We start from the raw sequence: 27,388 nt of genomic DNA, 5'->3' as shown, positions 1-27,388 counted from the left end.
ATTGTAGCCAAGACTTGTAGATTGTTAAATAAACCAATTAACAATCTGAACGGCGTCTTCAGAAGCAAAACACGTTACAATATAAACACAGTATGGCGGTAGCATAGTTGGTTGAGGGGATATGATACAAGCCGGAAGGTCGTTGGTTCAAGTCCTGATGAGGTCATTGGATTTTTTTCAATTGACCAAATCCTTCCGGCCGCACTATGGCCCTGGGGTGGACTCAGCCTCTAACAGAAATGAGTACCAGGAATTAATTAAATAATTTTCCTGGGGAGTAAAGCGCGGCCGGCACGTAAGGCTGACAACCTTATCGCCATCTTTGAGCCAATTGTCTACATAATGTGGGACCCTCAACATCTCACAACCCTATGGGGGTTTCACGGCCTGGTACATGGATAGCTTTACTTTTTTACGGCAGTTCAGGAGTAACCTGAATAATCAGAAAAGTCACTCTGCTACACACCCCTTATCTCAGCCAAGCTGAAGATGCCCCTGTGTTTAATTGAGAATGTATGGGGGAGTGCAGATATAGCTCCACCATTTTTTACCTTGGCAGTAGATGGAAGTGAGTGGCCAGTTTCATGCCCTGGTTGCTTTACCCTGGGGAGAGTGCCCATGAAACACATTGGATGAGGGACTGGGTGGGCCCCTGAGCCAGTCTGAACACTGTCCTGTCAGGTATCAAACTCCAGCCATCCAGCCCATAGTCTATCACTATACTGACTCAGATATCCTGGATCATCCTCATCTCCGGATACACTAAAAAACTAGGCACGTTTCAGACAAAAGTTACTCATCTGCATAAGATAAGTGTTAGAGCTGTGTACAAGTTTTATTATAAGAAGAAAAGAAAGAAACAAGAACAGTGACTTGTAATGTTACTATCTGCTAATCTCCCCAAGTATAAAACTGAACAGTGGTTACATAAGAGACAGACACAATTGCTGCTGTCTCATCACCAAAATTCAGGGCAAAATCGTGACATAACGATAGGAAACAGATGTTTTGCAAATGTGGCACAGTTCAGATAATTGGGAATGACGATAACATATCAAAACCTGATTCAGAAGGAAATTAAGAGGAGATTGAACTCATCTAATGCTTCCTACCATTCAGTCCAGATCCTTTTGTCTTCCTATCTGCTGTCAAAAAACATAAATATTAGAATATCCAAAACTATAATTTTGCCTGTGGTTCTGTATGGGTGTGAAACTTGGTCTCTGACATTAAGGGAAGAACATAGACTGAAGGTATTTGAGAACTGGACTTAAGAGACTTAAGAGAGATGAAGCGACAGGAGGTTGGAGAAAACTGCATAACGAGGAGCTTCATAATTTGTACTCTTCTCCTAGTATAATTAGAATGATCAAGTCAATGAGGATGTGGTTGGCAGGTCATGTAGCACGAATGGGGGAGAATAGGAATGCACATAGGAAATTGGTGGGAAAACCAGAAGGAAAGAACCACTGGGAAGACCAAGGCGTAGGTGGGTGGACAATATTAAAATGGATCTTAGAGACACAGGATGATATGGTATGGATTGGATTGATCTGGCTCAGGATAGGGACCAGTGGAAGGCTCTTGTGAACATGGTAATGAACCTTCGGGTTCCATAAAATGCTGGGAACTTCTTGAGTAGCTGCAGAATTGGCTTCTCCTCAAGAGGGGCTCAGCTCCATATGTAAATAAGTAAGTAAGGTTACATAAGAGAACAATCTTCTGTTTAGTCAAATACAAACTCCAGGAAAACTTCAAAGTTATACAACTTTAATGAGCAAAATACTAAAATATATTATTTACATTCAAGAATGCCTTTTACGCAATATATCTTCAGAATAAAGATTACATTCCTTGACAGTTCTTCATTGTCTAAAAGAACATGGCACATGTGCAAATACTTGTATGAGTTGTGCTGCAGTATGATAAGATAATGTATAACTGTAATGAGGTCAATTAATTACACATTTACCTGAGTTCCATACACTGCAAGAACCTGATACTATGTGGTATGGGCCTATATAAATTTGGACTTAACTCGTTAAAATACCATGGTCATCAACATGCTAATCCACTTTATGTATGAACATCGGGCTACAAAGGGTTGGAATCAGTTCAGCACTGGTGCCATACATTTTCAAGTATTATGAAACATTGGAAAATGAATACTTCATGTTATCTGAATAACCTGATGTTACAGCCAACTGCGGAAGAACATATGAGAAAAATTCCATACATTTTCACTTATCAAAATGTCTGGAATCAAACAAGATTCACTGGTGTGAATCTTACTACAACATAATTATGTAGTTTCAAGACATTTACGATGGGGTACCCAAAAGAAACCAAACTAATTTTTTTCTGGGCAGAGCTTTTGTAGTACCGCGTTTTGCCGCTATGAGCGCATAGAGCTAACATTCCTGAGTCGATAAGCCGACTACTGTTGCTTCAGAATGTAAGGACTAGTTTCGGCAGAGTTTACAGTGACAACTGTTTTGTGTGATCGTCGTTTTTGCAATGGGTGATTTTCGTGAACAGCGTGCGGCGGTGAAGTTCTGCTTTTTGCTTGGGAAAAGTGGAACAGAAACTCTTGAAATGTTAAAAACGGCGTACAAGGATGATGCTATGGGGAAAACTCAAGTATTTGAGTGGTTTTCCCGTTTCAAAAATGGTTAAATGTCAATTGATGACAAACCTCGTTCTGGTCATCCTTCCACGGCCCCTACACATGAAAATGTTGAAAAAAATCGTGAAATCATCAAGGAAGATCGACGAAGGACCATTGAAGAAATTGTGGAGCTGTCGGTAGTGACTTGGAGCTCAGCAACCAGATTTGTGGCAGTCGGGTGACTGGTTTTTCCATCATGACAATGCCCCTGCTCACACAGCCCTGTCTGTACGACAATTCTTGACCAAAAATGGTATGACCCCTGTTCCTCACCCTCCATACTCACCCGACCTTGCCCCGTGCGACTTTTTTTTGTTTCCTCGAATGAAAAGAGACATGAAAGGAAAAAACGATGGAGGCGCTGTCAAGCATCTCAAAAGATGAATTTAGACAATGTTTTGAAAAATGGAATAAAAGACTAGACAAGTGTATTGGTGTAAGTGGAGAGTACTCTGAAGGGGATTGAAGGTTTGTGCTTAAAATTTGAATAAATAAGTTTAAAAAAAATAAATTCTGTTTCTTTTGGGTACCCCCTCATACATGAAGCCATACAGTATGATGTACATGGTTGAAAACTGGATGTTTGTACAGAATTTGATGTAATTTGTAAACTTACATATGATACCTCCCAATGTGCTAACTGTGCAGAAATCAAATTTGGTATAAATAAGTTTCAAACCTACAGTTACATGGAAAGTTTTATTCCAGAGGTTTGCAGGCACAAAAATATGTTGTTTTTTTCAAGCAGTTCATGTGCACTACATGGAAGCCATGACAGTTCAGTTGGTGTGGTGATGGGCTTTGTGCTGGACAGCTGGGGTTTGGTCCCTGGCAGGGACAAGAGATTTCTCTCTTCTCCACAGCATCCAGACTGGCTTTAAAGCTCACCCAGCCAACTATCCAATTCATTCATTTATTCACCGTCCATAAATCCTGTCGAGAATACATTCTCATGCGAATGCGGAGATTGTCCTAGTTACAGTCACAGCTAAGAATTACAGTTGTCATCCAACAGCATAAACACTTGTAACAAAATACTGATAAACATATACAATATAATAAATAAGTTAATTTTAGTAGGAAAAGTAATGGCAAACCTTATACAATTTGTACAGTTTTATACAAGTCTATTAATTAAAAAATGCAATAGTTAAAATACAATGTCATTAATGAGTACTGTATAACATACACCTACATTAATAGTATAATAAATTTAAATAATTCATATTCATATTCATATTTATTTCAAGTTCAGTTGATCCATACATGAGTTGAAAGTACAAACTGTTGGATATAGAACGTGTCACAAAGTAAATACTAGTCTAAGTTCCCAATCATTGGAACAGAGTCAAAATACCCGATAAGAACGATATATGATACAGTACACACATTATTAAAATTTCATTTAAATACAATAAGATAAAACCATAAATTAAAAGTACCAGTAACATATGTATTCAACAATGACTTTAACATGAAGTAAAAAAAAAAAACAAAAAACTAATTACCCTGAGGAAAGTGTCACAACCATCACTTAAAAGCTACAGTATACCAAAGAAACAACCTATGACCACACTTCACATCCAACAAATTGGTTATACCAACCACTGGTCTATACAATACATTCCCAGAATCATGATGCATAACAATAGTACTGTAAACCGTCCTACATGTACCAGCCCCACCAATCAGCCCACAATGCATACAACAAAATGTAATAAGACATCCCACTTCCTAGTATGCCTTCTATACAGGACTTCAATATGCAAAGGGGTGAAAATCACCCCATTCACCCATCAAATAACTCCCGTAGTGAGTAATAGGATTTCTCCAAAAGATATCTCTTTAAAGCTAATTTAAACTGTTTCTTCTTGTTTACTAGATCCTTTAATGAGGATGGAAGCAGATTGTAAGTCTTAATGCCCATATAATAAACCCCTTTTTGATAGCTGGATAACCTTGCTTGTGGCAACTTCAAATTGTTTTTACTTCTAATGTTTATACTATGTAGATCAGTGTTGGTTTTAAATAACTCAATGTTATCTATTACAAAAATTAATAACGAGAATATGAGTTGAGAATAAAACGGTAAAATGTTCAAATCCTTAAATAAATTTCTACAAGAGTCTCTTTTCTTAGAATTAGTAATAATTCTAATTACCCTTTTTTGAAGCCTAAATATATCACCACTATGAGAAGAGGTTCCCCAAAAGATTATTCCATAAGTCATAATGCTATGAAAATACGCGAAATAAATCCTCTTTAGTGATTCGGGTGATACAAAGGGTTTAAGTGTCATAATTGCATATGTTGCTTTACATAATTTAACCTTGAGATCCTGAATATGTTTTTTCCAGGATAGGACACTATCGATAGTAATACCCAAAAATTTAGTCTCCATACAATTGACAATATATTTATTATTATAACTGATGTTTATCGGAATTTCTGGAGTATTAGTCGTTTTGAATTGTATATATTGGGTTTTATCAAAATTCAATACTAGAAGATTGGTACTGAACCACTTATTTATTTGATCAAATACTAAGATAAGGTCTTCTTTGAAATTTATAGAATTAGGGTTGTTGACAATAATACTTGTATCATCAGCGAAGAGAATTGGATAAGAGGACATATTTACCACATAAGGAAGATCATTAATATATAACAAAAAAAGCAGCGGTCCAAGAATTGACCCCTGCGGAACACCGTGTTTGATCTTACCCCACTCTGAGGTCCTCTTAACTTTTACAGAGTTCTCTTCAATAAGGACTCTTTGATATCTGTCTTTAAGATATGATTTCATTAACAAGTTAGCACTTCCAGTAATCCCATAAAATTCTAATTTCTTCAATAATATATCGTGATTAACACTGTCGAATGCCTTTTCTAAATCACAGAATATACCTCCCACCACAGACTTGCTGTTCCATGCTTGTAGAATGTACTTTAATAAAGTAAATATGGCTTTCTGAGTGGAGGAATTACTTCTAAACCCAAATTGATCTGTAGATAATATATTATTATTAACGACATGTTCTAATAATCTTGCTAGTATAACTTTCTCAAATATTTTTGAGAAGGATGTCAATAGTGAAATTGGTCTATAGTTCTTAATATCTTTTTTATCACCCTTCTTATAAATTGGTTTTATTATGGAATATTTCAATCGAGATGGAAATTTACCTGATAAGATTACTCTGTTGCAAATATAATTTAATGGGGCAACAATATATGGAGAGCTTATTTTTAGTATTTTGAGGGAGATTTCATCGTATCCAGATGAATTTTTAGGTTTGAGATCTTTGATTATTTTTGCAATCTCCTTAGTCGATGTCCGTTTCAGATCTAGTTTTGGAAAAGGTTTCTTAAAGGCTTTGAAAAGGTAGTCCATACAGTTCTTATCAGGAATATCATTCCTATTTATATTAGATCTTATTTTATCTACTACAGAGAGAAAATAATTCTGGAAAACATCAGCTATATCACTGCGCTTTTCTCTTGGAGTCTCTGAATTATATGCATCTATGAATTGCAATAATCTATTGTCTGATTTTTTCCCTGTTATGGTTTTAACAATTTTCCACGCCATTACCATTTTATTACTTGAATTAGTTATTAGTCTATCATAATTAAGTTTTTTTGCTGCTTTTATTACCTCTGTTAAAGTTCTACAGTATAAATTATAATGCTTCTTTAGATTATTATCCTTATGATTCCTACAATGTAAATAAAGTCTAGTATATAGTGATATAAAAATTGTGTATACCTAAAATAAGTAACTAAAAACTAGAACACAGGCCGACAATCTTGCCTTCTTTAAATTGTAAAGTAAGACAGTTTCTCGCATCTTAAAAAGATTTATAACTAAAATATTCCTGTAATGAATAAAAAGAATGTAAATATAAAAATTGTTTTAATTGTACCTCAAAACTCTTAGTGTCACTCAATATATCCTTAATATCTTGTGGTAGATTATTATAGACCTTTGTTCCTAAAAAATTAACTCCCTTTTGGTATTAACTCAAATTTACAAGAGGCTGATGGGTATACCAATGGGTATGAGAGGAGAGGGGATCTTCCAGGGGCTAATGTGAATCTGACCACTCACTTTCATCTCATACTGAGGTCAAGAATGGTGGGGTTATACCTCCACTCCTCCATATGTCTTCATGGGGTGGTGCCCAATTAATTAAGCATGGGAACCACTTTACCTTACCTTTACCTGCTGCTATATTTCATCTGCTGTCTAGGTTTGTGTTGCTGTCACAGCACATTACAAAAGGAATTGCTTCTTGAACAAACTGTTATCAACCACATCATCATTTGTTAGTGTCTGGACTTCAATTCAAATGTTTGGGATGGATTTTGTAACATCTTTAATATATCCATACATTCATAATTGTAATATCATAATATTCATCTATGTAAACTACGTAACTAACTAATGAATTCACTCACTCCATGGAGATGAGCCCTTCTTGAGAAGCCACCAATTGTGCAGCTACTCAAGAATTTCCCAACATTTTATGGAACCTGATGATTCATTACCATGTTCACAAGAGCCCTCCGCCAGTCCCTATCCTGAGCCAAATGAATTCAGCCCAAAAACCCCATCTTATCTCTTTAGGGTCTATTCTAATATTGTCATATGTACGAGCGTGACTGCAGACAATGTTTTCTTTGGTAATTGAATTTACAGAAATCTTAAAGATCTGTGACCACAAGTAATTATAACCATTACACTAATTCAGACTCTTTACAGTTCACTAGAGTACACACTTAAGTCTTCTCAGTCTTCTGGTAACAGCTTACAAAGGTAGACAATCCCCTTCGTCAGGATCCTTGAACTGTACTTGGCCTCAGCTGCCAGCTTGTAACAGCATCAGCTCATGACTAAACTTCAGCATTTCTCTGACTCATTCACCAACCAACTCACTCCACTCCACTAACTGTCTGTCATAACATCTCAGGACAGACAGCATAGAAAAAAAAAGTTCCTCTGTTGTTGTCACTGCCAAGTAATGATCGCTGTCTAGTTGTTCAACGGTTGTAGCCTAGCAATGGGTCTATATGCCACACTGTGCCCTCCTTAAGGCTACTTGTACTTGTGACGTCTGTGATCAGCCTCACCTTCCTTCCCCATGGCTCAGTTCTCACAGTGATTACCTTCCAACTGCCCCGCTGCTCCATCATTAAGACTGTTTGTGCCAAGGAGTTCCCTGATAAAGTGCAAGCACGTCCAGGTGTACTCCCATCCTCAATCTAGGGTTCTGCTGGATCCTGTACACCATGATGTTTATCCACGTGACTACCATGTATGGCCCCTTCAATGGGGATTGAAGCTTGTGTGACTTTCCTTTCGTCAGGTGGGCCAACAGAGCCATACATCATCAGTCTCGTGGTAGCCTGTGCAGTTGACAAGTGTCGTAACGACATGGTCACTGGCCAGTTTCAGGTGTTGGCAGGCATAATTGTGGACGTTGTGTAGATGGTCCACTAAATCTGCCACGTGATCAACTGCGGGTTCTTCCTTGTCAGGGGGGCAGTGCCCCAAACAGCAGGTCGCAGGGTAGTCAGAGTTCTCTTCTGAACACTAGGCTAGTCAGGGTCAAGCATGTAGTATTGTAAGTTGATGTCCTATAAGCAAGGTGAAAGGTGGGCAATCTTCCATCCCAATAGCTCTCGTGCAATGCAAAGACCTTTCATAGGTGCTCCTTAACCATTCTGATGTAGTGCTCAACCATGCTGTCCAACTGCAGGTGCAGGGGGTGAGGTGCAACTTTGGAGAATCATCAAATATACAGGATTCTTCAAAAAGGTATGAAATTGTATCACTACAAAGTTCAAATGCAATAGTCTAATGGTGAGGATAATAATAATAAAAAAAAAAATTTACTTCTGTGGCCCATATCTGCATTTTGAGAGGACTTGGAATTCTGAAAAGCATATGGTTTACAGACAAGGCTCGTTTTCATATAAATGGCTATACTAGCAAGAATATTCCTATATAAGCCACATAAAACCCACATAAAGACACTGCTATGCCCCTAAACACATGTTGAGAACAACACTTTCTCCTTGTGGTATCGTTGGATTAATTTTTATCAACGGTACTGTGAAAACTGACCATTCCCTCATGTCCTCAAAGAACAATTTCTCCTCCACCAAGGCAAGGGTCTTCAGTCCCCCATACTTCTTCATGGTGTGGTGCTTACATAATTAAGCACAGGGAAAACTTTACCTTTTTACATTATCAAAGCAAGGATATGGCTTTTGAGAGAACAGTCAACAGGGCAGGGTGTGATCACATAAGAAAAATGATGTGCTCTGTGTTCCCCATGAGCATTCTCCCAACTGAGTTCTCTCTGATCAATTTCCTGCACATAACGGATACAGTTTGCTCTGGTCAGTAAACTCTTCCGATTATAACACATGTAATATCTTCTTCTGGACATTTCTTAAGAATACTATTTACAGAAACACTCCACATACAATTCAATAAATGAATAATAAGACTTCATCAGTTGCTATTAACATCAATGAACATACTCGGGCTGGAAAAATATCAAATGAAAAATACAGAGTTTTGGATGCTGACAGTCTATCTATCTATTCCTGTCGCTTCCACATGGAGCATAGCACATCCGTTCAGTTTCTTAATCTTAGACAGTTGGTAGGACTCGCTGGACAGGGGATCTGCTCAGTGCAAGGCCACAATAAATACAAATACAAATACTACCTACACAGGACAACACAAACACAGAATAAACAGACAAACATCCACGCCTTGAGTGGGATTCAAACCCACATTCATAGTGTTTGAGTGGGTGAAGATATTTCATGCCTTAGACCTTGCAGCCACTGTGATAGGTGATGCTGACAGCATACCCATTTAAAATGTTTCCACTTGATGTTCATTCTCCTGTGACAGCTGTGTTCAGAGATTTCAAGCACAAATTAAATTATGTCTGACAAGTGTTCGAGTGTTCGTTGATTAAAAGTAGAGGGGCATTTCAGAAAGACTCTGTAGTGTAAAAACCTTGTCTGAAATCAATGTGGTTACCCAGAAAAAAAAAGAGCATGTGTGCAATTTGAGATTTTTATGGCAGTGAGAGTGGTACATCTACCAGACTGCGTGGTGTCACATCCCACAAGATAGTACTCGTAATGTTCATGGGTAAATTAAGGAACAGACCCAAACATGCTCAAGCAGAGTTCAGAACAAGGAACATAATATCTGGAAGTGGGAAGTAGATAAAAGCAAAACCTCTCGTCACACATTCCTAAGATTCAACATTGCTAATACTACAGACCATCCTTAAACATGATCCTATGCCATTTCAATCCTATTCCCATCTTCATAAATCTCCCCAAGATCCAGCAAAATATTGTGACATGACACCTGAGAGCCTGAACAGTCCACTACTAGGCAACAGCTTGCTAACACACGTTTCCATAACAAGAAGCCAAAACAGTCCACTGCTAGCCAATGGCTTGCTAACACACACTTCCATGGCAATGGATAAAAACAGAATAAGAGAGGAACTGTAAGATATGGTGACTAATATTCAGTTCACCCTGAAGTTATAAAAGAATGAGTTCAGAGTTGATTTGCAAGGGAGCCATCATTTGGAACTGATTCATTTGTGAGAGAGCTCAATCGTTTGGCACTTGTAAGAGAATTCAGTGTTCAGCTGTGGAGCGTTAACTAGCAGATAAAGGACGCTGAAGAAGTGGCTGACTCGTAAATCAGAACCAAGTCAGTCATTCAGAAGAGGAGACACTCATAGTCCAGTAAGGAATGCAATCAGTCTTAGAGAGCCATGGATTTGGGGCTGTTATGATTGATTGTAATTGTAATAAAGTGCCAATAAATTCAATCATCTGCCAGAACCCATTATTATTTGTCACACAAACCCCTCCTACATGAGAATATTATCCTTCACTGTTGGTCTTTCAAGAAGTTTCAATGACAGATTTCTGTACACATTTCTTGCTTCTCCCACCATAATCTCCTAGAGAATAGCTGATCATCTTAGGTTATATATAAGTAAAGGTACTGTCAGTAAAAGAATGGAACGAATAATGCTGCATGAATTCAAAATTCAAAAAGTCATGATTGGCATGTATATTGACACAAGTATGATTTGTCTGAATGATCTAAATGTACTTACAGTATAAGAAAGAACCACTGTGCACTTTCTTAACTTGGTAAGTCAACATTTAAGCCTACTGGATAGCACTTCAAAATTACTCCTTTATTACAACGCTCTCAGCCAACTCAAGCTGAACATGGTTTGCTATGTGATATTCACCCACAAACTGATTATACAACATTCACCTAATTTACATAGAATACTCACTCTGTCAGTAAGCAGTGGCATATCTGCTCCATCTCCTGCAGAAGTGATCAGGTATTGTGGTGTTTGTGTGTTGTTGAGCACTGTGTCATGATGTCCATTACATTCATTGCCAAATATGTTTCTATTACCCCATTCTGTCATTCCAACGGGGCTCCGCAATTCGGCTTGGTGATTCGTCACATAATTACAGGAGTTCGACATTGAACGACATCTTACACAAAAAGTAGCAGGTTCATCATTATTACCCAACAGAGGCACAGAAGATCGTGCTTCCTCTTCAAGCATAAGATTATCTTCACTTAATGGGTTGATACAACCGGAATACTGGTGCTCACATACATTTACTTCATCATAGATGTTTGCCATTTCAAGATAAACAAAAAAATAGGTTACGTATAAACATTTACAAATTTAAGATTTCGCGTAAAATACAGAACTATTTACAGAATAAATTACCTATGTCATTATTCGCGATTCGATATTTACTTATACAGATATAATACTGTACAAGTACGAAATCTCGTATGTACATTACAACAAACAATAATACTTCCCACTTATCTATCCCTTGCACCTGCGTGAGGTATGACGTACAGCCAGTGAGGGAATATTAATGCACGATACTTTCCCCACTAATGACATGTAAAATTCCCTGAATTCATCGGATTGGATTTCTGGTGTCGCTACCTACAATTCCAAATGCTCACTGTGCGGAACTTGTAGTAAATAACCTACATAGTATCCGATGGAATTTAGAATTAAAACTGGGAAAAGTCAATTTAAATTTATTTGCCTTAGCAATAAATTCAATGTTGTGCGCACTGAAATCAATTAGACATGTATGATGATCAATGTAAGTAGGTGACGTTAAATTGTAATTGAAGTAATGGAATTTTTATATTTTACGCAACGATGATCGTACGATAATCGTTGGTGAAATTCTTTGCAGAACGAAAAGTGGCAATGGATGTCCACGGTATTGGCCAAGAAGCTGAAATAGAAGTAAACACGTTACTAAAGATGGTCGAATGTAAGGCTGTTTCAAACAAGTTAAATCGCAGCAGCGATAATTCTGTATACTGAAATACAATAGTACGCCTGTTGTAAACTGTAGAACGGATACGTTTGTGTAGCATTTAGTTTTCTTAAAAGACATACTCGAAAAGGGTTTGAAAAACATATGGGTTACTAATTAACATAGTATTACTTTCTAACTTGTAAAATATATGTTTACAACATTTTTTTTTCAACACGTAAAATTTAAAAGCATCAATGCTGCCAACATAAGCTAGCTTCCTTGAATTAGTATGCATTTATGTGGTTGTTAATGTAATATTTGTGTTACGTAAACACATTTCAGTTGTATTACTGTGTCATAAGTGCGTCACTTTATAACCCATAAAATAACACTTTTGTGTTATACATCAATTGTAATGATTACGACGAACCACCTCCACCAATCATGGCGATCAACGTTCAGCAGTGCCGCCATGTTTCCCATTGATTGCACACGGCTCGTATCTGTTGCATAAACAACCGCGGGATATTCAGAAAACTCAAGTAGAATAAAAGTATTGGGTTCGTATACTTGCAATTATAAAGATGTATAATTTTTTTCGTGTAGATGTATCTACAAGCTTCATATTGTCTACATAAATTAATTGAAGAAACCTGATATAGCACGCTACTTGTTTCCCTCCACTTGAGCATTTTTGTCGCCCACTCGCTCTTTTCGTGCTTTTTGACAGCTAAAAATACACGTAATGTTAAAATAAGAGCATGAACAATTATTTAGTGTGAATCATTTATTAGGGCATCCTCTCGGGAAAGTGGGGCATGTTTTATACCATACTGCTTTCAATAATGGGTCCAGACCGTTTACACTGCATTGTAACACTATCTGCCGAGTTAGCAAGATCACAGTCTGGCGTCTCGTATGATTGAGTTCTGGTTCCATTTGTGACACGTGTATTGTATGTGCATTGCCTGCTGTTATATAAGTAATGCCTGTAACACATTTTATGGCATGATACGAGAAGTCGGGGTAAAATAAAATTGAACAGTGTAATTAACAGAAAATGTTACAAAGACTGGTGTCTGTTTTTCATTGGCCTTCCCAGAAATCTTGAACACTTACAGCAAACGAATAGTGTGATTACATTTCTTTCCAATCACCAAGCATGATGTTTGGCCTTGTTTAGTAACAGTTTTTTATGCATCTTGTGTTCTTAGATTTTTGTGTCTGATTCATTCTGAGCATATACCTTGAAACATAAGCAGTCTAAAATAATTAAAAAATTGACTTGTCAACCATGAATAAAGGAAGGAGTGAAACCCTGTGGCATGGAACACTTTTTTTTTTAAACATGTCACCAGCCCTGACTTTTCATGTGTGAAGTTCTCATTTCCTGTAGTATTTGCAATACTACAGATAAATGTATGATTCTTTCCAAAATATATCTAGCCAAAACTTTCTGTTGAACAGAACCCAATTTAAAATTGTTCATGTACAAGATAATTACTTGAACACATGCATATTTTAAGTTTTAATGGTAATAGTAGTTCTTTAGACCTCCAATGAAAATCAATTCCTTGTATTATTTAGGTTTTTGTAATCAACTGTAAATAATTGTATGGCAATATGTGATTTAGATTACTGTATTGTAAGATTAAATTATTACAGTTAGAGACAAATTTAACAGGACAATTCATTGAAATGCTTATAGAAGATAATATACCTAATGAACCTTTACTGGAAATGCATGAAAGTTATAAACACAGTTTAATGACAGTAAAAATACAGGTAGAAATCTGGATGGAAAGAAATTGATAGAGGTGAGAGACAAGTCTGTGGTTTCTTGCCAGTGTTATTCATATATGTGAACAAAATAATACATAAATGGAAAATGATAAGACATGGAACCATCTCAGTTAACAGAAACTTTAGCATTGATATTATGCTGTTAGCAGATTATCAGGTACTTCTGATTAAATCTCAAGATGATTTACAGTGCCCAGTATGCAGTCTGAATATATGGCATGTACTGTTAATTATTTGAGGCATAATATAAGAAGGGAGGAAGGATTTAAAGTGCAAAAATTATAAATTTTGTCAGAATACAAGAAATTATAAGTAAGATCTTTACATCATCATTGACTTCTATACATATAAGAATATGATTGTATATGACACGTGATAGATGATGTTTATCTTTGGCGTTGTACAGTGGGTGGTAAGAATAAATGGTGACAAAAGACTGATGTGAACAGAAATACATTTCATGAGGGGGAGTGTGGAATACACACTTTCAGACTATAAAAGAAAATAAGAAGTTATGAGAGAACTTAAAATTCCACAAATAAGAAAATGTATAGAATACAGAAGAAATTGGAAAGAACAAAGTCAGAAAGGTGTTTAGCAATATCACTGAAACAATGGAAAGAATCTGTTTTGTAATATCTATAGCAGGTCTGGATAAGCCTAATATGGGAAGGAATGGGGTCATGCTGAAGTGGCACCTTCATGTACACCATAACTGTCTCCCTGGAAACCCTTTGCATCTTGTCGTTCATGACTGATTTGACTGTATAAAATCTGCAATTGAAACATTAATAAGAACAAATAGGACACTGAAATCTCTTATACCTGGACTGTAGGCATAGTAGGTAACTTTTCCTTTGGCTTTTCCCAGTGCTGTCCCAGGTGATGAGATGACTGCTTGCTGTTCCTATTTCTCTGTACTTACAGTAACTGTCTGAGATGACCCACATAGACAAATCCAGTGATGCCTATATCACATTAAACTTACTTAGCAATAGCAGTGCTGTTTTTGGTTGTATACAAAAGTTTCTTTGTGGAGTAGCCAGGGAATGTGGCCCACAGTGGTAATGCATAGTAAAACCTTTCAAAAACTGAACCCAAATGTGACAAGAAGCCTACTTTTACCAGATAAGTTGTATGGTCCCAGCGATGGTAGAGGGAAAACTAATGTTAAATTACCTGTAATAAATTAATAGTGGTTACTGTATAAACTGATGATATTCAACCTGAATGTTTTTTTTTTGTATAATTTTGACCCTGTAATTTATCAGAGGCTGGACATTCTGGTCAAGGATGAGGAAGAAATATGCCTTAACATTGACAAAGTATGTGCAGAACTGTGTAACAAACTGCTGGAGAAGTAAAATAGTGAACTGAAAACATGCTCTCCTCACTATCAGTTTAGTGTACCTGTGTAACAGGAAGTTCTTGTTCTATACGTAAAGACATGTGGTATGTACCTCAGAATATTTATCTACCAGTATTTGAGTTAAATGTAAACCTGTGTGGAAAGGTGTTCATGTGTCTTGGGGTTACATTATGAGTAGGTTTTATGTCATGTTGGTGGCAATGTTCATTTACATCAGGAAATGTAACTTACAAACGTTTAAAGTCACAATCATCTGGGTTGTGAAATGTCTTTACTTTGGAAGATAGGTGTTAGTGTTTTAGAGAAGCCTGTTGCTTCCATCTTCAGGATAACATTAGAAGCTAAACCTGAGGGGTAAAAGAAATCTATGTATTCATGGTACAAGAAGACCCTATAGAGTGTTATATAGTTTATTTTTCTGTGGTAGTAGGTTCATATGAAATGTCAGTACCCATCTACCAAACAACATGGCATCCTATCTGCAGAAGATTACCTTATGGGCAGTTACTGCTGTGATAACCTCAATCTAATATGTGTCTGTATATTTCCCACAGTGTTTATATACTGTGAATGGAAATATTAAACACTGCAGTGTTCTGAGATGAGAAATTTAAAATTTTGATTTCTTCCTCTTATGCTATATTTCACAAAAGGCTGCATAATCATCATATCTTGTTCATTTTTATTGTGTTTCTCGATGCTGGCAGTAAGTCTTGCTGTGTGATGTCAAACACATGAACCAGTTGGGGGTTAGTTGAGCAGTAGTACAGAAATGTGGCTTGTAATTGTGGCCACATTAGGAATGCTTGTGCATCAACTATTTTTGATTCACACTGATTTGAATTTATGTCTGCAGAATGAGATCTGTGAGTTGTGTTGTTTCATTGCACCTTAAACATCCAACTCCCTAATAATTAAACCCAAATTGGTTTTCATTAAAACCAGTTCTTTCCAATTCCTGTCCTTACATCCCATTTTTTGAAGACACCAGTTCGTTTTAATATAGTGATCTTTCCCAATTGGTGGAATTATCTAAGGTTTTACAAACAAAATTCAGTATAAGGTTCTTTTTTAATCTAAGCAGCATGTGTAACACATCATAATCTTCATAATATAAGTTCTAAAACGTGTACAGCGGAGTGAATACTAGTTCTAGTTAAATTATAATTTTGGCTGTCTAACTTTCTGTATACTTGGGGTTATCTATGTTTACTTCAAAATCAATACTTATTATATATTTTCACCAACTTGATTGTCATTAGCCTGTACAAGCAACCATGTGGCATGGTGCTAAGCACAGGGATTTCACCTTTTTTACCCTTCAGTTGGTATAATGTCTGGGCTACTGGATGGACATCCAAGGAGTTGGGCTTTGATTACTATTAGAGATTAGAGATTTTTGTCTTCTCCATAATGTCCAGACCAGCTCTTGGACCCACCCAGCCTGCTATGCAATGTGCACTGGGGATAAAGCTGACCATTCACCTTGACGTAGTGCCAGTGTTGAGAATGATGGAATTATACCTCCACTCCTCTGTATGTCTTCATGGCGTGATGCCTAATTAATTAGGCCCAGGGATAGCTTTTTCTCTCCCATTTACCTGATTTTGACAAAGTCATTCCAACCTTTTGTAATTCTTTTGACTTGTCACATACAGTGGAACCTCGCTTAACGAGTATAATTCATTCCAGAATCTTACTCATAATGTGAAACACTCGTTAAGCAAAACGATTTGTCCCATATAAATTAATGTAAAATACAATAATGCATTCCATGCCAAAAAAAATACTCAAAAAAATTTATGTATAACGTTTATTCAAAATTATATATACATTGTTAAGGAGCATGAATCATCTTCATCTTTTCTTCTATGCGGAATGAACCAACCTGGAATGCGAATTCAATTTGCAGAAAACAAAAACAAAAAAAAAATCGTAATTAGTTTATTATTTATGATACATATCTAATTCTTTTTTACTAGAAAGCTGTCTAGAGACATTTGTTTTTTCCATCGCTTCAAAATTTGGTGAAAATGCGACACAGCATTATCATTAAATAAATTTGTAGCATGCATAGCCACTGCCTTATTAGGGTGATGCTTCTCAGTGTATGATGCAACAGCTTCCCATGCTTTCAGCATTTCTCTTATTGCGCCAGAAGATTGTTGCTTTCCTGCTACCTCCTCCTCCTCCTCTGACAAACTCTCCTCCACAGCTTCTTGCTGTGAAAAACAATGCAACTCCAAATCATGCAAATCGTTGATGTAGACCGATTGTATGTGCGTGCTAGATCAGCCGCGCACACAACTTGTTCTCGCTTTTCAATGCTTTTATGTTTCATTTCTATGGTTATTTTTATTCTCTTATGGCTGTCTTTTTGTGACTTTTTCTTCGGGGACATTTTTGCAAGGATTATTAAACTTTGCACAAAAAATTACAAATAATATGTCTGAACACAAGTTTGGAAAAATGTGTGATCACAAGCGACACTAAGATGCTAGCAGAATGAGTGCTAACAGACTGATGTAGCAAGCGCACAATCCGGGACTTCCCCTCTCGTCACTCGTTATGCGAAACGTCGCTCGTTAAGCGAGTCATTTTTTTACAATTTGTTTTGCTCATTATGAGAGGTGCTTGTTAAGCTAGGTTCCACTGCATTCAAAAATACAATGAAAGATGAGTAGGAAAATATTGGTTACTTCTGTCTTATGAATCTAAAACATCTTGTATTTGCTCAATCATTACTAGATATCTCATGCATTCACATTTCAGCAGATCCAATGCATTACTTGTGTATTCCAAATTCACTTTATATGTGTTCAGTTCTTTCCACATAATTGAATAAAGCTTTGTTGAAATCTATAAACATATAATATTGTCACTTGTATTAGTGACTCTAGACGGGTTTCGGATTTGTAATTGGATTTATTGATCACCTGCAAGTCATACCACGCTAAATTTATCACAGTCTCACTGTAACTTCAAATATCACTGCAACTATATGTGTAACGTCTACAACCCACACTAAGACTTCTTGGCATAGTCTGATTCCTTTCCGACTGTCACCTTTGCCAACTCCCTGAATTCCAGTCTACAGCTCTTTCAATTCTGACTCAATTTTTGACTACTCACTTTCACACATGTCATCTTCTTCTGACTGGACACACAACTGGAAGTACTCTGATTTCAAGTCAAAGTCACATTGCGACTGACGCTCAGTCAGTAAGTCTTGGTGTCGAGCCACATCTGGGACTCATGACCAGATATTAATTATTACCGCTTGACAGTTACGGTTTTCTTTTCGTGGGGTGCCTTCTCTGACGAGAGGACGGGTCTGTCTTGTGCATATGCTGCTGGCCCTTGCCAGAGCGATCTTTCTCGGGTCGGAGTCCCTTGGTACTCGCGCCCATATTTTACTGTCTCACATTTGAGACTTCCCTTTTCGTCGCTTCCTACGACTCGCAGGGTCATCTTCTTCTGACTGGACACACAACTGGAAGTACTCTGATTTCCAAATCAACTCTCAGTTATATAGTTTTGGGTCTGACCTCACAGAATACATGTCCATTGCCTAGCAATGGATGTCCTCTGTTGTTGCTTATTTGTTGGAACATATTTACTCAGCAATGGGCTTTTTACCAAGAATCTGTCACCATGGGAAGGTGTTTATCGAGCTGTTGCCTAGCATTGGGTCTGTACATCGCAATATGAATATGCATTGAGCCACTTTTATTATTCGATATTGGTTGAATTAAATAAAATTCACCAGTAGTTGGTTTGTTATATACTCGTAATTAATGATTGGCAGTCATTTCTCACACAGATGATGTTACCAGTCCTAAAAGAATATTGTGTAACATTTTCAGTGGGTTTGACAGAAGTGTTTGGGTTTTTCTTGTTTTATAAATAGGCACAGTATTAGAGTCTACACTGCAAGTTTATAATTCTTATGGATGAACTGTTGTGCTACCACCATAGATTAATTCAACTGGAATCAAACATCTGCTTGCAGATTTAACTCTTCAGTTTTTCAGTGGTGATATCACCTTTATTAAAACATAGATTTTGGATCAGTGTTTCAGCAGTAAACATTTCTTACTGTCTAGATTGATTGTTTGCGGGAAGGTTTGGTATCTTATTTTTCTGTTTATCAAGACTACTGTGAGCATCATCATACCCATCCTATAACATGTGCATCTGTTGTGCATGCTGTAATTCCTTAATACCTCTGTACAAATCTCTGATATTGATTTTTACTATTTCCTTGTAATTTAATCCATCTTTTACATGCTCCCCCTTTCTGTTCCTTAAAATGTGACTTATGTCTGTCTACTAATGTTCTTGAAACACTGCCAAGATAATTCCAAGAATGACTTCAGTTCAGAGGCATCTTGTTGGATTTGCATGATAGGACTTTTTGGATCACGAGTGATTATTTTAATCCAGTGCCCCAGTCTTTAAATTGGTGGACTGCTCATTGTCAACTGTCAGCAGCTACTTATGTAGATATTTATAGCTGTCCTCCTTATCTGGAGGTCTTATCTTAGAGCCTGGGGATGTGCCTTGCCAAGGTGAGAAAGGGCATCTTGAATGGTTTTTGGTATTAATTCTGTCAGAATTAAATTAATTCATTAAGAGTTAGAACATTCTTTTTTTGAATAGGGACTGTAATCTCATTAAATCTTGACTCTGAGATTGATCGGATTGTGTTCTATTAATATTCATTGGCTTCTTGAATACTTAGTACTACATTGAAGTAATTTTTATGTCCAGAATATATACTTATCTTCAAGTACGTAGATCATGATGGTCATCATTGACTAAATTTGTCATGTGTTGGTAGCAGTTGATGTCATTATGGTTCAGTTCCAATATATTGGGCAAGCAGACTGAACATGAGATACGGAAATATCTTTTTGGTGAAGTCAGTAGTTACTTGACCACTTAGAAAAATGAGATGGTGTAGTGTGGGACAAGTGAGAACACATCAGCATGTTTCATGCCTGGAAGTGTTTAGAAAAACCTACTTCTGGTTTCTTCTGTAAATGCATAGTTCATGATTGTATAAGGTAAAAAGTAAATCAGTGGTATATTTTATTTTGATGTGTTATTTATCTGAATCTAAAATTGTAATCCATTTTCATAATTGATATTGTCACATGTTAGTGTTTAGACATGGGGTTTAGATTGATAATTGGATTAATTGAAGTCTTATAACTCAAAACTACAAGTAACTATAACAGTTTCCGATTTACATGCCATGAAGATCCCTGTAACTGCAGTGCACAAAGTCGTTACTAGTTGCTAGGTAACGGCTCCCTCACCTTTGTGCTCATGTCATTTCCAGCTTGCTTCCATCTCACATCGAACTAATGACTGCAGCTAACTTGGGTTGGTTCATGTAGATTGCTGCAGGCCCTCGCCAGCACTGTTGTTCGTTCCAAGTTCCACAGGACTCATGACAATATTTTACCGTCTAACAACTCTGGGAGTTGTTCAGCTTCCTTGTTCATCCTCGCTACATATGAACCACATATTAAACGCCATTTCTAGAAATTCCTCTATTGTTGCATGCATATACTTTGCCACTGACATGTGTTTACCATGACGTTGCCAAGCAGTTGCTGTCTCTTCTGGCTCCACTGTTCCTGCCTGTAGCCATCATATGACACCAGTTGTCACGTGTTGGGTATGTCACGCGACAAATAACTTTACGTCAGTCTCGGATTTAGTGAATCTTTATTGAACACTCACACTTACACACCATACAATTATTGTCGCTTGCAGTGTCACTTGACTTCTGGCCCAATACTCCGATGCTTATACTGTCCTTGAACGTGGCTGGATCTCATCTGTCTTCGGCGACGGCTATCCCAATACTAACTCGTCTCCAAGTCCAAGTCACATTGCGACTGATGGTCTGTCAATCTGTTTGTCTTGGTGTCGAGCCCTGACTGGGGCTTATGACTAGATTTTTTCTTTTTTTCTTTTTTCTTATATGAAAGTTACTGTCCTGTTCATTTGGGGCGCCCTCTCTGACGAGAGGTCAGGTCTGTCATTTGTCAGTCATAGTCTGTGTCAGTAAGTCCATTGTCAGTCTGTTCTCTAACTTGTCTCTTGTTGAAGCTGGGCTATTGCTATTGCTATGCAATGAACCTTCTGTTGTCATGCAATGCTTCAAACAATTCCTTACCTTTCATCATTTAGGAAACGCGTTTGTTTGCCCCAGGCAACGGCCCACTGTTATTGTGTTGTCACTGTGGGGACTCTCTGTGCATTCGTCGTAACCGTGGAGGCTCATCTCTACGCAACGTCTCACTGTTTCAGTTACAATACCACTATTGTTACTTCTTATGCAACAGTCTGTTCTGGCGTCTCCATGGTAGTAACTCTTCTGGATTCTAAACCTGTGACATATATATATATATATATATATATATTTTAATCTAAGACTCCAAGTAAGTCCCAATATATCATAATAAATAATCTGTATCAATAATTTAGGTTTATATGCACGTATAAATTAATGTAAGAAGTGCCACAGACCTAGAATTAACATAGTTAAAGTTTAAAATAGTAACCACCTTGCAGATTCTCACAATATTTGGAATAGGTGGAAGTCTTTGTACTTACAGTTGATGATATGCAGGCTGAAATGCATAAATTTTACCTGCTCATAGCTTTCTTGAGACTGAAGTTGTTCAAAATGTATAAATCACCAGTGTGGATTCCAGTGCAAAAGATCAACTACTATTTGTGAAATGTTGCAGAAGCAGTGGGAATATAATGGGACATTGCGTTAGTTATTTTTACTTGAAGAATACCAACGGCTCTGGAAAGAAGTACTCTTCGGCATTCTCACTGAATTTGATGTATTTATTGAAAGTGCATGAGCCGATTAAAATAATCTGACATGATGCCTGAAGGCCAGAATAGTGGAACCAGAAGAAGTGACGCAAGAGAATGGCATGGTAAACTCTGTCCACGGCAATGAATGCACATGCAATGACAGGAACTCTGACAGTTTCTAGGCAATTCTACATGGTGTGTGCTGAGGTTATGAAACAAGGACAACTTGACAAGCCAGGCAGTCGAGAGTCATGGCTAGCAGGTCTTCAGGTGCAGTTAGTTAGTTTTGAGGTGGTTGCCATCTGGCAAACATGGAAGCAGAGGAATATTCATTGTTAGGAGCCATTACCTAGCAATGCTTGGTGAAAACATAGAGGCCTTAATGTTTGGACTATTGGTTTGTATAATGTGTGGATCCAGGAAACTGTTATAGTTACCTTTAGTAATGAGATATAAGTCTTCAATAAATCCAGTTAGAAACCCAAAACCCAGTGTCTAGTCACTAACATGTGTTGATATGTTAAAATGAAATATAATAAATGTCTAGTACAGTAATGATTTGTCTATGCATTTTCTATTCAGAATGGTCTGAAAGAAGGAAATAGTTCATAATATAGTGTAGCATTCTGTTGCACATCATTTATTATTCAACAAATGTCACTGATTCATCATCTTACATGAATGCATCCTTCAGAAACTTGTTTAAAAGTTTCTTTCATCACAAATGTGTCTTTGTAATCCTTATTTGAAAGTTTCTGTACATTGCACCGCATGTTTTGACCATCATTGGTCATCATTAGGTGTTTAAAAATTGTTAGTGAAAAATGCTGTGCTCCCATTTTTTGGTTGTAATATTCTAAGTGTAGTCCCATGTATGTGCTTATGTATTCCATGGTGCTGGGTCACTTTTCCTGTTGAGTTGTGCATCTAGGCTACATATGAATATTATGACAAAAAATAGTTTGATCTCCATAAATTACACCAGTGCATAGAAAAGGGTAAATTCTAATGAAAGACAATTTTCTTTTGACATAAATTTATTGTTATTGTAACAGATTTCATATGGAGAGGTTCAGTCTCAAGAAATTAAAGGAGGTAGAGGGTAAAGAGCAGTATTGTGTTGACATCTCAAATAGTTTCGCAGCTCTGGGAAAGTTAGACACTGAGGTTGATACTAATAGAGCATGGGAAACTATTAGAGAGAATATCAAAATATCAACCAAAGAGAGTTTAGGTTATTATGAATTGGAGAAACATAAGCCATGGTTTGACGAAGGGTGCTCAAAATTATTAGATCAAAGGAAACAAACCAAATTGCAGTGGTTACAGGATCCAAGTGAAATAAATGGGCATAATCTGAACAATATAAGGCGTGAAGCCAGCAGGCATTCCAGGAATAAGAGGAGAGGATACCTGAAAGGCAAAATTAATGAACTTGCAATGAACATTGAAACAGCAAGAACATTAGAAATCTGTATCGAGGAATAAATGAATTTGATAGGGGTTACCAACCTAGAAGTAGTATAGTGAAAGGTAAGCATGGTGATCTGCTTGTAGATCCCCACAACATTTTGAATAGGTGGAAGAACTACTCTCAGTTATTGAATGTACATAGGGTCAGTGATGTTAGGCAGATAAAAATACACACAGCTAAGCCGTTAATACCTGATCCTAGTCATTTTTAGGTTTAAATTGCTATAGCAAAGTTGAAAAATTATAAATTTCCAGTTACTGACCAAATTCTGGCAGAAGTGATTCAAGCAAGAGGTGAAACATTACAGCCTGAGATCTATAAATTCATTAATTCTGCTTGGAATAAGGAACAACTGCCTGATCAGTGGAAGGACACCATAATTGTACCAATTTACAAGAAGGGTATTAAAAATGTTATCAACTTCATACAAAATTTTATCCGATGTCCTTTGCTCAAGGTTAGGTCCATATATAGATGAAATCATTGGGGATCATCAGTGTGGGTTTTGATATAACAGATGAACTACTGATGAGATTTTTTACATTTGTTAGATACTGGAGAAAAATGGGAGTGCAAAGAGACAGTTCATTTGCTATTCTTAGGTTTCGAGGAAGCCTATGATTCATTTAAGTGGGAAGTATTGTACAATATTATCATAGAGTTCAGGGTACCCAAGCAAGTAGTTTGGCTGATTAAAATATGTTTAAACGAAACGTATAGTAATTTCTTTTAATGCTAGTGGGGTGGGACTAAATCCCTTGTACTGCGGCCGCTTCTGGCCTATTGTACCAGCCCCAGATGATAGGTGAGGGTGATTGTGGAGAAATTTGTGGAATGAAGATTGGCAAGGGAAACCAAAGTACTTGGAGAAAACCTGCCCCAGCACCACTTTGTCCACCACAAATCCCACTTGACCAGACCTGGGATCGAACCCGGGCCGCTGCAGTGGGAAGCCAGCGACCAACCACTTTAGCTATGGCACGGCCAAATGTATAGTAAAGTCTGTACAAGAAAATATTTGTCTGATAATTTTCCTATCTAGAGTGGTCAAAAACAAGGAGATGCTTTATAGATACTGCTTTTCAACTTTGCTTTAGAATATGCCATTAGGAAGATCCATGGAAACCAGGTGGGACTGAAATTAAACGGGACACATCAGATGTTGGTCTGTGCCGATTATGTGAATCTACTGGGTGATAAAATAGATACCATAAAGAAAAACGCACAAACTTTAATTGATGCTAGAAAGGAGGTTGGTCTAGAAAGAAACAGAGGAAACTAAGTATATGTTGCAGGCTAGTCACCAGAATGCAGGTCAAAATTATGGCATAAAATAGCTAATAGATCCTATGAAAATGTTGCACAGTTGAAATATTTTGGGAATGACTAGCAAATCAAAATTTGATTCAGGAGGAATATTGATTTCAAGCAGTGTTTGCTACCATTCAGTCAAGATGCTTTTGTCTTCTCATCTGCTGTAAAAAAATATAAGAATTAGAATATACAAAACTATAATTTTGCCTGTGGTTCTGTGTGGCCACAGAACTTTATCAAGGGAGGAACCTAGACTGGGGGTGTTTGAGAACAGGGTGCTGAGGAGAATTTTTGACTGAAGGGAAATGAAGTGACAGGAAGATGGAGAGAACTGCATAATGTGGAGCTTCATAACTTGTACTCTTTGCCAAGTATAATGGGAGTGATCAAGTCAAGGAGTCTGAGATGGGCAGGGCATGTAACACGAATGGGTGAGAAGATGAATGCATATAAGATATTGGTGGGAAAGTCAGAAGGAAAGAGACAACTAGGAAGACTAAGATGTAGGTGGGCAGATAATATTAAAATGGATCTTAGAGATAGGATTGGGTGGTATGCACTGGATCTAACTCAGGATAGGGACCAATTGAGGGCTCTTGTGAACACAATAATTAACCTTCAGGTTCCATGAAATGTTGGGAAGCCCTTGAGTAGCTGCACAGCTGGCAGCTTCTCAAGATGGTCTCAGCCCCGTGAAGTTAGTAATATTAAAATTTTATGAATGAGGGAGTAGTCTTATATTAACATTTATAGCTCAGTAAGTATATTGGCACCATTGGCAAAAATATTCCTTCTTTTAAAAATAACTGTAAGAGATACATTTGAAAGTTTACTTCTGCAAATGCTTTTTGTTTCACCATAGGGTGTATATATATATATATGCACAGGCTTCAATTTATAATGCTGTGAATGTCACAGTTTCTTGGCTAGTGAGTAGGATTTATTGGTGGAAGCTCACAGTGGCATGGGACTATCATGTAATTAAACCCCAGTATTTTGGACAGGAATATTAACACTGAGAGAGAGAAATTGAAAACTGCAACACATGCTGACAGAGCATTACAAGAGATGTACTATATGCTAAAGAGGCCTTGTTTTATGGTTAAAACACAGCATTTGATATTGAAAATGGTATACAAAAAACTGCCACAGTTGTGTAGTGAACCAAACAGTTTGTATTTTCTCCTTTTGTTGATTGTAACCGTGTCATTGGAAAGTGTAAAACATACAATCACACATCCTGACTCAGTGCTGTAACTGTTGCATTGCCTGAGTGCCTGCTGATTCAGCAATCCATTCTTTGTCAATAAGCAGTGTTTTGTTTTACTGGCTACTGTACAGGGACAGATTTCACTTCACTGAGTATTGGGTAACATTTAGTTTAATTTAATGGATATTAATTTGCTTCTTATGATACTGGGACCTATCATTATGAGATATGTAATTTCATGAAATATGAATTTAATGGCATTGTCAAACAGTGGCACATTGGCCTCATGTGGCTCACACACAGTACAGCGAAGCTTCATGCTGAAGCTGATCACTCACCTCAGTCTAGTCCTGATTAAATGTGTGGAACCTTACTTCCAAACCTCCCTCATGGCAAGGTGCTTGTACAAAGGGATAACTTTATTTGTACCCTTTGTATTTCATAGATTCTCTAGTATGACTATGTAAATGTGCTGCATCATTGTAACAGGTGAGTCAGTAAAGTGACTCACCATAGGCTGGATGGCTGGGGTTAAAATTCTGTGAGCAGCATTAGGATATTTTTCCTTATTATCATGTAAGTGTTGACTCTGGAATTGGCTAAGTTTCCTATCCAGAAGTTATTGTGGACAAGGAAAGGATTGGCTTTCAACGGACTACATGGTGTTATATCGCAGGAAATAGTGTTTTTCTTAACTACCACTGTGAAAATATTGAATCCTGAAGGGAATGGATAATTCCATTAATTTCAGTCAGGTCCTCCTCTTGTAACCATTTTTCAAAACTGCTTGGAAATTGGAAAAGGAGATAAGCTGTTGCATTTTAGATATTTAGTTTTACATCCTGAACCTGTGTATTGTACTCATTTCATAGTATTATTGAAGTAATAATATTAAGTAAGTTGTGAGCTAGGCATGGACAAGGGTCAGTAATTGTATACCTGTGTTGGTAGAAAATCCTCTTGGATAGTGGTCATTTGCAGGTCTCAAACAAATGTAGGTGGGTAATACTGCAGTGAAGCTTCAGGAGATTGTGGAAAGGTACACTGATTTTATACGTGTAAGATGCTTTTATGAGTAAGCTCTGTTGAAACGTGGAACAGCTCAAAAGACAGTGAAAGGATTTCTTAATGTTCACCCATTTTAATCTTGAGTTCTCTTTGAACTCACAGGTTCTCATTACTTGAGAACTGAAATTTTGTATTTTCCACACTGCACAATACATCATCAGTTCCTTCTTCTGTACTTGTTGATGGGCTTGCTGGATGGCTTTATTAATCATCAGTCAGGATAACCTGAAATATATAACTATTAGCATA

At 37.1% G+C, this 27,388-nt stretch overlaps 2 protein-coding genes across 7 annotated transcripts in view; one reads left to right on the top strand and one right to left on the bottom strand.

The window, feature by feature from the left end:
* The window catches only part of LOC111865885 (zinc transporter 2), a 34,486-nt gene extending 22,874 nt beyond the window's left edge, over positions 1-11,612 (bottom strand). The window contains exon 1 of the mRNA XM_023854312.2: positions 11,035-11,612. Within this exon, the coding sequence (XP_023710080.1) occupies positions 11,035-11,400 (366 nt within the window). The 5' untranslated portion in view covers positions 11,401-11,612. The remainder of the gene's footprint in view (positions 1-11,034) is intronic.
* Positions 11,613-11,751: 139 nt separating this feature from the next.
* LOC111865882 (zinc transporter foi) overlaps positions 11,752-27,388 on the top strand; it is a 65,446-nt gene continuing 49,809 nt past the window's right edge. For 2 of the 6 annotated variants that reach the window (XM_023854305.2, XM_023854303.2), the window contains exons 1-2: positions 11,752-11,887; positions 11,984-12,064. In XM_023854305.2, the coding sequence (XP_023710073.1) occupies positions 12,063-12,064 (2 nt within the window). In that variant the 5' untranslated portion in view covers positions 11,752-11,887; positions 11,984-12,062. Of the gene's footprint in view, positions 11,888-11,983; positions 12,065-12,351; positions 12,613-27,388 lie in introns of those variants that run through there. The other 4 variants (XM_023854308.2, XM_023854307.2, XM_023854304.2 and 1 more) reach the window with 3 other exon arrangements.

Source organism: Cryptotermes secundus, unplaced genomic scaffold, assembly GCF_002891405.2.
Source record: "Cryptotermes secundus unplaced genomic scaffold, Csec_1.0 scaffold1589, whole genome shotgun sequence".
NCBI lineage: Eukaryota > Metazoa > Arthropoda > Insecta > Blattodea > Kalotermitidae > Cryptotermes > Cryptotermes secundus.
Note: the sequence above shows the minus strand (reverse complement) of the source record. Positions and strands in the feature narration are given on the sequence as shown.